The sequence below is a fragment of the Chiloscyllium plagiosum genome, unplaced genomic scaffold (genome assembly GCF_037043375.1).
Source record: "Chiloscyllium plagiosum isolate Xiang-an unplaced genomic scaffold, Cpla_swu_hap1 HiC_scaffold_27, whole genome shotgun sequence".
In the NCBI taxonomy this organism is placed as follows: domain Eukaryota; kingdom Metazoa; phylum Chordata; class Chondrichthyes; order Orectolobiformes; family Hemiscylliidae; genus Chiloscyllium; species Chiloscyllium plagiosum.
This window is the reverse complement of record NW_028270165.1, coordinates 5151718-5164926: the sequence shown is the minus strand read 5'-3', so window position 1 is coordinate 5164926 and position 13209 is coordinate 5151718. Positions and strand designations below refer to the sequence as shown.

General features: G+C 46.6%; 1 protein-coding gene across 1 annotated transcript; it reads right to left on the bottom strand.

Annotated features, from left to right (window-relative positions):
- Window positions 1-2198: 2198 nt before the first annotated feature.
- LOC148142931 (uncharacterized) lies at window positions 2199-11902 on the bottom strand. The gene is made up of 2 exons (XM_087975763.1): window positions 11829-11902; window positions 2199-3063 (listed from the first exon to the last, which is right to left on the bottom strand). Exons 1-2 carry the CDS (start codon window positions 11900-11902, stop codon window positions 2199-2201), a joined length of 939 nt encoding a protein of 312 aa, XP_087831889.1.
- Between the last annotated feature and the right edge of the window lie 1307 nt (window positions 11903-13209).

Sequence of the window (13209 nt, the reverse complement as noted above, 5' to 3'; positions counted from 1 at the left end):
AGAATTCTACTGGTTTCACTTCTGATTCAGAGAGATATACAGCACAGAAACAGACCCTTTGGTCCAAATCATCCATGGATTCTCAAAGTGAACTCGTCCCACTTGCCTGCATTTGGCCCATAATCCTCTAAACATTTCTTTTCATGTACCCATCGAAATGTAATTTAAACGCTGTAACTGTCCCTGCATCTCCCACTTCCTCAGCAAGTTCATTCCTCATGTAAACCACCCTCTGTCAAAACGTTGCTCTCCAGTTCCTTTTACACCTCTCTTTTCACCCTAAAAAAATTCCTCCTACCTTTGAGCTCCCCTACACTAAGAAGACCCTTTCTATTCACCTTACCTCCACTCCATGATTTTATAAATCTCAGTGAGCGCACCCCTCAACCTCCTGTGTTCTCATGAAAAAAGTCCCAGCCTCTCCTTGCAACGAAACCCTCCAGTCCTGGTAAATCTTTACCAAACCCTCTCTAATAGTATTCTTCCTCTTACAGGGTCACCCAGAGCTGTACTCAGTACCCGGAAAGTGGCCTCACCAACATTCTGTACCTCAACAAGATGTCCCAACTCTATGGTGTGAACAGTGGAGGCAATGCTGCTGAATGCCTTCTTAACCTCCCTGTCTAGCAATGATGCAACTTTCAAAGAACTATGTACCCTAACTCCCCCAATGTCTCTGTTTTACAACATGACCCAGGGCCCTACCATTAACTGTACAAGTCCTGCCCTTCCTTGTTTTAGCAAAACGCAACTGCTCGCTTTTATTCATACCTCTCTCATACACACGCTCCCTCTCTCAGTCACATACATGTACACACACCCCACCCCCTCGAACACTCTCTCAGGCTTATACTCCATCACACTCACACTCTACCAAATGTTCACACAGTCTTACGCACACTCGCATGCACAAACTGACATGCACACAATCACACTCTCATGCACACATATGCACAACGCTATGGGGTGAATTTGGCAGAATTATATTTGCAGATACATTCAATTTTGCTCAAAAAGCACAGAATCTTATAAATTCCTATTTTGGAAATAGAACCAGTCTGATTCAAGATTGGGATACTGATAGACTCGAAGCTCACACCTGTAATGCATTGTCTGAGCTAAGATATCACTTTTAAAAAAAAAACCATAAGTCATCTCAAGACTATGACTTAAAAGTAGTCCTGGGATTTACGTATTAACGAACTAAAACCTGCAACCCATTCTAAAAGATGAATGGCTTAACAGCACTCTAGGTTTGTTCAATATATCCTATTAGTTGCATGACACTGTGATTTTTGCAATAAAATATGTGTCTTATGATCCTGCTCCACAGCTACCTGATGAAGGAGCAGCGCTCCGAAAGTTAGTGCTTCCAAAGAAACCAGTTGGACTATAACCTGGTGTTGTGTGATTTTTAACTTTATCCACCCCAGTCCAATGCTGGCATCTCCACATCATATCTCGCGAATACAGCGCACACCTTGGTGCTGCCAGTAAACTTTACAATGCCGATGAAACGACGCACTCTACACTCCTGAAAAATTTACAATTTCTAACGATACCAGCTTCTCATTCACTGCTCCATCTGACACACGACATTGGAAACTTAGTGCAGGAGGCTGAAAGAAATGAGCAGCTTTAAAACAAAAACCTGTTGGAGCTCAAAGCTTTCAAAGTCTGAGCCCAGCAGTAAGTTCAGGTTACCTTTATTGTGACCCAACTTTGTGACAGCTCCAGATCACCTCAGCAAAAAGGTGTTGAAAAAGTAGCTGCTTTTTAACAGCTCAAGGTCAAAGCACAGCCCCCCACCCCACTTTCTTTACTATTGGTCACCACTGACTTGTCCCTTTGTAATTGGATCCTTGGTACAGCCTTAACCCGGAGGAAGTATTGCTTCACTCAGCGATTTCAACCCAGACCTTGTCTCCAAGTAAGTTTCTCCCCGCCCATGTGCCGGGAGGGAAAGAAGTGGGGCGAAGCAGGTGGACTCAACCACACTGCTGTCGGTCTGCAGCCACGTGTAGGCTAGACCAGGTAAAGGATGCAGCTGCGATGACTGAGTGAATCCTTTGCCACAACAGCAGTTTCCTTCTCTAAAAAGGACGTGACTGAATCAGAATGGGGCTTCCCCCCCACCCCACCCGATGGTTTCATTGTTAGATTCTGACCTCCAGATTTCTGACCGAATTCCAAATCCGCTATCTGCTGCGGTGGGATTCAAACCTGGGAGTTCCAGAACTGGGTTGGTAGCCCAGTCCATAATGGCATTCGACAGTCGCTCCTTCAAACCCCTGCGATGGCACGTGAACTCCTTGGTGCCTCCGCAGGGTAGCTGCCCGGGTAAAGTCCTTCCCACATTCGGGACAGCTGAAGGGCCTCTCCCCCGTGTGGACCCGCCGATGCTTCACCAGGGCGGAGGAATCGCTGAAGGCCTTCCCACATTCGGGACAGGGGAATGGCCTCTCCCCCGTGTGGACACGCTGGTGCTTCAGCAGGTCAGAGGAATTGCTAAAGGCCTTCCCACATTCAGGACAGCTGAAGGGCCTCTCCCCCGTGTGGACCCGCTGGTGTTTCAGTCGGGTGGAGGAATCGCTGAAGGCCTTCCCGCACTTGGGACAGATGAAGGGCTTCTCCCCCGTGTGGACTCGCTGGTGCTTCAGCAGGGTGGAGGAATCGCTGAAAGCCTTCCCACACTCGGGGCAGCTGAAAGGCTTCTCCCCAGTGTGGACCCGCTGGTGCGTCCGCAACTTGCCCTCCTGAGTGAATCCCTTCCTGCACTCGGAACAAGGGAATGGCCTCTCCCCAGTGTGGACCCGCCAGTGGGTCAGTCGGGTGGAGGAGGTGCTGAAGGCCTTCCCACACACAGTGCAGGAGAATCGCCTCACCCCCGTGTGGACCCGTCGGTGGGTCTGCAGGTCAGAAGAATAGCTGAAGTCCTTCCCGCAATCGAAGCAGCTGAAGGGCCTCTCCCCGGTGTGGACCCATCGGTGCCTCAGTAGGGCGGAGGAATTGCTGAAGGCCTTCCCACACCTGGGGCAGATGAATGGCTTCTCTCCGGTGTGACTGCGCCAATGAATCTCCAGGGCAGATGGAGCACAGAAGCCTTTCCCGCAGTCGCCACACTTCTACGATTCCTCCACGGGGTGGGATTCCTCAGGTTTCTCCATGGCCGAAGCTTCAGCTGTACACAAATGCGTGTAGAGCCCCTCCTCACCGTGAATTCCTCTTTCCAGGCTGTACAACTGTTTCTGGCTCCACACTCAGTGCGCTGCCAACAGTAGGGTCACTCACCCAGACCCACCGATGCTGAAAATGTACTCAAACAGGAACCAAAAAGCTTTGCTCCTTCTCACAGAATCACAGTCAAACATTGTTGCAGTCAGTCATTGAAAACAAAGTGAGGACTGTAGTTACTGGACAGTCAGTGCTGGAAAAGCACAGCTGGTCAGACAGCATCTGAGGAGCAGGAGCGTCGACGTTTCAGGCATAAGCCCTTCATCTGTTAATTTTGAAACTTCCGTCCTCAGATCGCCAAATACTCTGTAAAAAGAGATTAAAAAAGTCATCAGTGTCAGTCCAGGGTAGAAATTCAGAACAAGCATTTCTACTTTCTTTTTTTTAGTTATTCCACAAAATTGAAAGCACCATCTCACTCTCTCTCTCTCTCGGTTCTCACATTAACGTCTCTGGGAAGTGGGGGGAAAGGAGACATCAAAGCATTAACACCGACACCAGAGAGAAACTGTACATATATTAGTAGAAAGCCAGAGTCATAGAGATACACAGCACAGAAACAGACCCTTTGGTCAATCTCTTCCGTGCCAAACAGATACCCAAAATCAATCTAGTCCCATTTGTCAGTACTTGGCCCATATCCCTCGGAACCCTTCCTATTCAAACACCCATCCAGATGCCAGCATCCACCATTTCCTCTGGCAGCTCATTCCTTACACACATGACATTCTGCATGAAAACGTTGCCCCTTAGGTCCCTTTTAAATCTTCTCCCCACCTTAAACCTATTATCTTCTGGTTCTGGACTCCCCCATCCCAAGGTAAAGACCTTGTATATTTACACTATCCATGCCCCTCATGCGTTTATAAAAAGTCTATAAGGTCACCCCTAAGTCTCTGGCGCGGGAGGGAAAACAGCCCCATCCCATCCCTCCTCACCCGGGTAATTAAGACACATTCCTGAGTTTGCAGAGTCTGCCCCCCCCTGGAATCACTCCAGTTGCTCGAACTGAACAGATTTTACCCCCACTCCCTCCCAGGAAGAAGAGTTGTCCAGAGGGAGGGAGTTTCACTCTGAAACGGACAGGGCCACTTCCGCGTTATGGCGTCATAGATGATGCGAGGGGGCGGGGAAAGGCCGACAACAGCTCCGCCCACTGCGCCTGCGCTGCCCTGCAGTTTGCAATTGGGTAATCCCTTCCTTTCAGAGAATTCCCAGAGTGTGGAAGCAGGCCACTCGGCCCAAGGAGTCCATACCGATCCTCCGAAGGGTAACCCACCTACACCCATTCCCCTATTGCCCTGACTAATGCACCTAACGTGCACATCCCTGAGTACTATGGGTAATTTAGCTTGGCCAATCCAACCTAACCTGGACAAAGTTAAAAATCAAACACCCAACAGGTTGATTTGGAAGGACTGGTGTTAACAGCGCTGCTCCTTCATCAGGTGATTGTGGAGAATAAGATCATAAGGCACAGAATTCATGGAAAAACATTACAGTGCCCTGCCACTGAAATGATATATTGAACAGACCTGGATTAAGTCTTTCATCGTTTAGAATGGGTTGCAGGTATCAATAATATGTAAATCCTAGAACTTCCTGTCAGTTATGTGTGTGCATGCATGCATGAGGGAGAGAAAAAGTCTTTTTCCGTGCTGTATATCTCTATGTCTGTACGATAACAAATGCTTTATTTACGTTGGTGTAAATATTGTTGTAAATCATAGCTGGATACTAATAGTTAGATGTAAGGGAGAGAGTATTCCTCAAGTAGGGCAGTATAAGAATCCTGGGAAATCTCTATTTCTGGTTTACTTCCTAATGAACAAACATTTGGGGGTAGCATAGTGGCTCAGTGGTGAGTACTGCTACCTCACAGCACGAGGGACCTGGATTTGATTCTGTGTGGAGTTTGCACATTCTCCCCAGGTCTGAGTGGGTTTCCACCGAGTGCTCCTGTTTCCTCCCACAGTCCAAAGTTGCGCAGGTCAGGTGAATTCGTCATGCTAAATTGCCCATAATGTTAGGTGCATTAGATAGGGGTAAATATAGGGGAATGGGTCTGGGTGGGTTACTCTTCGGAGGGTCAGTGTGGACTTTTTGGGTGGAAGGGCTTGTTTCCATACTATAGGAATCCAATCTAATTAAGCACAAGCACCTATATATTTAACTTTGTTTCATTTTTCTTGTTTGATTCCATGCTATGACTACACTCTTGTGTCTGATTGGTTTGAGAGACTGGGAGATTGTGGGTTGGGTCTCAATTCACAATGTTTTATTGTTCCAGAAGGTGTAAAGGGGTGGGGGTGGGGTCAAAGCTTCAGCAGAAATCCAGCAGAGCTGAGAGCAGACCCACATTTTACTCTGTTGGAACAGGAAAATCAACAGAGGACAGAGAAACCAGGACCTGAAATCGGAGCTGACACCAGATTACCCTGTGATCAGTGCTTTCATTAGCACCTCTCGCATTGTCTTGCTTTCCATTTGACTACCCCCCTCAATTTTCAGGATCCAATCCTTGTCATTCTGAAGCCATGTCTCCATTAGGAGTCACACATCATAATTATTCTCTTCAATGTGTGCAGTCAATTCATTCGCTTTTGTTACAATGCAGCACACATTCAGACACACCCTTTTTAGTTTCCATTTTTGTGATCTTTAGAATCCAGTTTTGATTGCTGGTATATTTACTCTCCTTGTCCCTTTCTAGCATTCTCTGATGTTCATTTCCACATCACGACATTGCTCACCAGCCTTGATTTGGATTGGCCAGGCTAAATTTCCCAAAGTGTCCAGGGATGTGCAGGTTTGGTGGGTTAGCCATGAGAAATGCAGGGTTATAGTTTCATAGTAATAGAGCAGGAGTAGGCCATTGGCTCATCGAGCCTCCTCAGCCATTCATTAAGCTCATGACTGACCTATCCATCGTCTCAGCTACTCCTACCTCCATTGTCCCAACTACCCTTAATTCCCCTACCATTGCAAAAACCCATCCAACTGTGTCTTGAATATACTTAATGAAGCTGCCTCTCCTGATTCCTTGGCAGAAAATTCCATAGATTCACTACTCTCCAGGAAAAGCAGTTCCTCCTTATCTCTGTCCTAAATCTATTCCCCCTATTGAGTCCGAGTCTCATCTACCAGCAGAAATGACTGGATAGGGTAGGGCTTTATCCCCACAGTTCAATGAATTCTCACTTTCCAAGATGTATTCACTCATTCAGTTGCTGTCTCACAAATAAAAGATTTAATTGCAACTTCTTCTGTTCCCAGTCAAGGCAAAACATCTTTGAAAGCTGCTCTGAAAGTCCAGTCTTCACAACCACACTTCTGCTTTCACCGAAGATGATTAGAGTCATAAGCACAGAAACAGACCCTTCAACCCAACTCATCTGTGCCAACACGAAATCCTAAATTAATCTAAATCATTTGCCAGCATTTGGCCCATATCCCCCTAAACCCTTCCACTTCATATTCCCATCCAGATGCCTTTGAAATTTTGTAGTAATTGTATCAGACTCCATCACCCTCTTTGAAAACGCTGCTCCTCTGGTCCCTTTTAAATCATTCCCTCTCACCTCAAACATATGCCGTCTAGTTTTGGACTCCCCTACCCTGTGTACTCATCCTATCCTGCCCCTTATAAACATCTATAAGGTCACCCCTCAACCTCCAGTGCTCCACGGAAAATTTTCACCGGCCTATTTAACCTCTTCCTGTGTCTTAAACACTCCAACAGCCTTGAAAATCCTTTCTGAACCCTTTCAAAGTTTCACAACATCTTTCCTGTAGCAGGGAGACCAGAACTGAACACAGTATTCTAAAAGTGGCCTAACCAATGTCCTGTACAGCCACTCCATGACCTCCTAAAACTCACTTTCAAGGAACCATGAACCTGCACTCCAAGATCTCTCTGTTCTGTGACACTCCCCTTAACTGTGCCAGTCCTGCCTGGATTGCTTGACCAAAATGCAACACCTCATATTTCTCTAAATTAAACTCCATCTGCCACTCCTCGGTCCATTGGCCCATCTGATCAATTCTAATTTACAGCAAACTCTTTTTCCTCTCTTATTCCCTGCAAGCTGAAAATCTCCATCTCACACACTCTCCCTCCAATCTCACTTTGCTGAACCTAATCCCTGCTGTACCTCATCCTGAAGGGTCTGGTTCATGCTGATTAACAGGTGTCACAAAGGTAGTTCCGTTTTTGACTAAAAGCTTTTCCTTGGCTCAAGGAGACTCTGTCCATGACTTTTTTCAGAGAGGTAATAAACCGGCCGGGTTCTGATCAGTCTGGTTAGAACGTGGATGAAACGGATTTTGAAAGGCCTTTTGTTTTTATGTAAACAGGTGTGACTTCATGCCAAATTGGTCATGTTTTAGAAGTGACCTGTATAAAGAAAGGGGAGTGAGCTGAGCAGTTTTAGTTCAGTATTGGAACTGGTTGGCAGTTCAACAGGGAGCTATGTGGAAACTCTCTCTCTTTTCCACCCCTCAACTTCAACCTATAAGCATGTGTTCCATTTATACTGGTTTTCAAAGGGAGTTGGCTTATTGGGACTGTTGTGTATATTCAGAACAGCATAACTGAGTCTAGTTGGCAAGGTTGAGTTCTGTAGGGGTTCTTTATTCTGATCTTTATGTTTCATTGTGTTATTTTGTGAATAAATTTTTGTCTGTTTTAAAATCTAGTAGTCAACCGAGCTAACCTACTCCTGGTAATTTTCACTGTGCACTTACCAAATCAAATTGCAATGTTATGGTCTGGGGCTGCCTGCTAAAGAATGTTTTGAGTGGTCTGGCTTAGTCCATAACACAGGCCCACACTCACACTCAGGGGAGATATAATTCAGCCAGAGAGTGGTGAATCTGTGGAATTTATTGCAACATGAGGCTGTGGAGGCTAGGTCACTGAGGGTATTTAAAACTGAGATAGATAGGTTCTTGAGTATCAAGGGGATCAAGGGTTACGGGGAGGAAGTGGGAGAATGAGGTTGAGAAACTTATCAACCACGGTTGTGTGGTATGAGTAGACCTGATGTGCTGAATGATCTAATTTCTGCTCCTATGTTTTATGGTCTCTTGCTGTCTTGGACACAGTGTGAGAGAATTGGGAGCAGGAGTAGCCATTTGGTCTTTTGAGCATGCAGCAGCACTGAACATATCATAACTGGATATGAATATACCGACATCTAAGTGGATAGGCTGGGACTTGTTTCACAGGAGCACAGGAAGTTGAGAAGTTTATAAAACCAAGAGGGGTGTCAATGAGGTGAGTGGCTGATGCTGTTTCCTTCAGATGGGGGTTTCAAGATTAGGGAGCAAACTTTTAAGGAGAGAGGAGAAAGATTTTAAAAAGACATGAGGAACACCTTTTTTTTGAAAGAGAGTGGTTTGTGAGTGGAATCAATATCCTAAGGAAGTGGTGGATATAGGTACATTTAAAAGACATTTGGATAAGTACATGAGTAGGAAAGGTTCAGAGGGATATGGGCCAAACTACATGGGTCTAGTTTAGTTTGTGAATATATTCAGCATGGACTAGTTGGGCTGAAGTGTCTGTTTCTGTGCTGTATGACTCTGTAACTGTTCTGTACTGGTCTTAAAACCATTATTTTTGCCTGCCCCCATCACCATCCACTTTTTTGTTGTTCAGAAATCAGATGAACGCAGGCTTGAATATATTCAATGGCTGCCTGATCACAGAAAGCAATCCCAACTTCTGAACTCTTGCTAATATACCACTTGCCTTACTGATTGCCAGTCTGACAACTGGCAGTGACTGGTGTGGAAGGATGTTGAGGCCCCTTTGTACATCCACACATCATTCCTGACGAAGGTCTCGTGTCCAAATCACCAACAATCCTGGTCCTCGGATGCTGCCTGACCTGCTGTGCTTTTCCAGCACCACACCTTTCGACTCTAATCTCCAGCATGTGCAGTCCTCACTTTCTCCACATCCCAATATATCACCATTTAAACAATGGACCTTTTTTCTGCATTTTCTTCCACAGCAAAAGCAAAATCATCACATTGTGGTAATGCATTTGCAAAGAGGACACAGACCTGGACCAACGCTTGCAGAGTCTGTTCCCCCAACCCCCGATTCACCCCATTTCCTTTCAGTTGCTGCAAGTCAACAACTGAAGCTCAGAATTTAGAAAAGAGAGTGCCGTACTCACAGATGTTGGACAGAGGAAGGAGGTTGCAATATGGGGTGAAGTTCAATCTTTATTCAGAGAGAGAGGAGCAACAACAGCAACTTCCGAAGCTCAGACAATAGCAGCGCTCTGATTGGCAGGAGGACCAGTCTCTTTCCGGTCCTCCAGTGCCTCCTATTGGTCCATCAAAAGAAGGGCGCGAGCCGCGTGCGCGGACACCGAGCAGCTGGCGCAGTTTTCTTGCTGACTCCGAGGAGCATGCGCAGTGCTTGCTGCCACAGAGACGCTGGAGATCCTGGGAGGTGGTATTACTGACAGATTTGAAGTGTCCAATTGTCAATAGGAGAAAAAAGGCTGGAGCCACTTTCTTTTCCCCATGTGTGGCTCGACCTCTTTGCCCTTTTGCATTTGTTTGGCTGCTCAACTTTTGTATATCTTTTCCCCAGGGTTGGGGGTCCTAAACTAGAGGGCATCGGTTTAGGGTAAGTGGGGAAAATTTGAGGGACTTCGGATTAGAAAGAAAAACAGTGTGAAAGTTAATTGGCCTCAAGAAATGCCCTCTCTTACACCCCAACAAAAATAGATTGTTCACAGCCTACTGATCACTCAGTGGGAAGAATGTTGTGAAACTTGAAAGGATTCAGAAATGACTTATAAGGATGTTGTTAGGTTTGGAGCTACAGGGAGAGGCTGAAAAGGCTGGGACTGTTTTCCCTGGAATATTGGAGGCTGAGGGGGTAACCTTATAGAGGTTTATAAAATCATGAGGGGCATAGATAATGTAAATAGACAAGATATTTCCCCTGGAGTGGGGAGGTCCAGAAGTAGAAGAAGTAGAAGTAGTTTAGGGTGAGAGGGGAAAACTTAAAAGTGTCCTATGGGGCAATTTGTTTCACGCAGAGAGTGGTGTGTAAATTGAATGAGCTGCCAGAGGAAGTGATACAATTACAACATTTAAAAGGTATCTGGATGGGGACATGAACAGGAAGGTTTACAGGGATATGGGCAAAGTGCTGGCAAATGAGACGAGGTTAATTTAGGATATCTGGTCGGTCGGGACCAAAGGCTTTGTTTCTGTGCTCTACAATTCTATGATTCTTTTTCGACATAGTCTGATCCAATTTTACAAGACTAGGAATACGACATTCACCCATTACAGCCTGTCCTCAACTGTGGCCTAACTGCGCATATTTCAATGAGAGTTTCAAAAGATGTCTGCAGCTTTTTTATAAAATTAGACATGCTTTAATAATGTTTCTGAATATATCATTTTAGCTATTCTTAATTTTAAAAATAAGCTATTTCCCAGGTAGAGTCATCACCATCCATTCTCTCTCCCTTTTCTTATCGGTTCCTGAATCCTGGCACCAGGCAGACACCAATATCATCTGGCCTCCAGCTGGCAACTGCAGAGAACGGAGACAATCCCTGACCCAATCAGAAGGCTGTCCTGAGGGGAATGACCGTCTCCCAGAATAAAGTGTCCGGTTAAGATCCCCTCCCCCCCACCCACCTACCACCAGTGTCTGCAGCCTGGCTTCCAGCTGAATCTGAGCCGAAGGTCCTCCAGCGTGTGTTTACCCTGGATGATAGCATCCAGAGCCTCCCACCTTCTGCGAGACAAGTGCCACTCTGTCCTCTCCGATGTGTGTTGTGTCACTGCTTAACTGTTTCCAGTGGCTGAGCAGAGGTTGATGGCCAAGTTCATAACCCATGAGGATAACCTTGGGTGACCCCACTACACTCTTCACTCTCTCTCACTCACGCAGACCCTCTCTCACACACATGGTCTCTCTCAGACACACACAAACCCACCACTGCACACACCCTCACAGGCTCATACACCATCATACACACATGCAAAAACACACATGCACACACTACTCTCTCATGCACGCACATACATACAAGTCCATGGGACGAATTTGCGTTTGCAGTGTTATATTTGCAGATAGATTCAATGTGTGTTTTTTGTGGAAAAATCAGCAGGCAGTTAATGAAGGCAATCAATCCATGTAATATTTTATCAACTCATACTTTGGAAATAGAACCAGTCTGATTCAAGATTGCGATACAGACAGACCGAACCTCTCACCTTTCATGCATTGTCTGAGCTGAGCTGTCACCGAATTTGAGAACCTGAATTAAAAGTAGTTCTGGGATTTACATATTAATGAACAGAAACCTGCAAGCCATTCTAAAAGTTGGAAGACTTAACAGCAATCAAGGTTTGTTCAATATATCCTATCAGTTGCATGAAACTGTGATCTTTTGCTATAAAAGATGTGTCTTCTGATCCTGCTCCACTGCAGTTCCCACATCAGCAGTTTCCTTCCCATAAAAGGTTGTGAGTGAATCAGATGGGGGTTCCCCCTCCCCTCCCTGACAATTGTTTCGTTGTTAGAAATCTGGAGTTCAGAATCTAACCGAATTCCAATTCCGCCATCAGCCTTGGCAGCTCCCGGAACTGGGTTGATAGTCCAGTCGATAAAGGCACTCATCCGTCGCTGCTTTAAACCCCCTGCGATGGCATGTGAACTCTCTGGTGCCTCCGCAGGTGGGAGGAGCGGCTAAAGCTCTTTCCGCACTGAGAGCAGGTGAACAGCCTCTCCCCTATGTGGACCCGCTGGTGCCTCAGCAGGTCAGAGGCCTGGGTAAAGCCCTTCCTGCACTCTGTGCAGGGGAATGGCCTCTCCCCTGTGTGGACCCGCTGGTGGGTCAGCAGGGCGAAGGAATTGCTGAAGCCCTTCCCGCACTCGGTGCAGAGGAACAACCTCTCCCCAGTGCCTCTCCCCAGTGTGGACCTGACGGTGGGCCAACAGGGTGGAGGCCTGGGTAAAGCCCTTCCCTCATGTGGAGCACCTGAAGGGCCGCTCCCCCGTGTGGACCCGCCGGTGCCTCAACAGGTCAGAGCAATTGCTGAAGGCCTTCCTACACTCGGGGCAGCTGAAGGGCCTCTCCCTGGTGTGGACCCGCCGGTGCCTCACTAAGTCGGAGGAATTGCTGAAGGCCTTCCCGCACTCTGTGCAGGGGAATGGCCTTTCCCCGGTGTGACTGCGACGATGAATCGCCAGAGAAGATGGGAAACGGAAGCCTTTCCCACAGTCGCCACACTTCCACAGTTTCTCCACGGGGCGGGATTCCTCTGGTTTCTCCATAGCGAAAGCTTCAGCTGCACACAACACGTGTAGAGCTCCACCCCTCTGTGAATTCCTCTTCCCAGGCCGTACAACTGTTTCAGGCTCCACACTCCGTGCACTCCAACAGTAGGGTCTCTCGTCCAGTCCCACTGATGCCGAGAACGGACTGAAACAGGAACCAAAACGTTTTGCTCCTTCTCACAGAATCAGTCAAAAATGGTTGTGGTCCCGATGGATTGAGTGACTGTCAGACATTGACGTCAAAGTGAGGACTGCAGACACTGGAGAGTCAGTATCGAAAAGTGCGGCACTGGAAAAGCACAGCAAGTCAGGCAGCACCTGAGGAGCAGGAGGGTCGACATTTTGGGCATAAGTTCTTCATCTGTTGATTTTGAAACTTCCGTCTTCAGATCTTCAAATACTCTGTCAAAAGAGATTACAAAATTCATTACTGTCAGTCCAGAATAAAAATTCAGAACAAGCAATTTGTTTGTGTTGTTATTCCACAAAATTGAAAGCACTATCCCACACTCTCTCTCTCCCGCCCTCCACTCTAACTCATTCTCCTGAAGGTGTTGATTCAGGATCTTATAGGGGCAGAAAAGCAAAGACGTCAAGACTGACATCTCTGAGTTTTGGATAACTCCACCTGAAATTTAATATCTTTC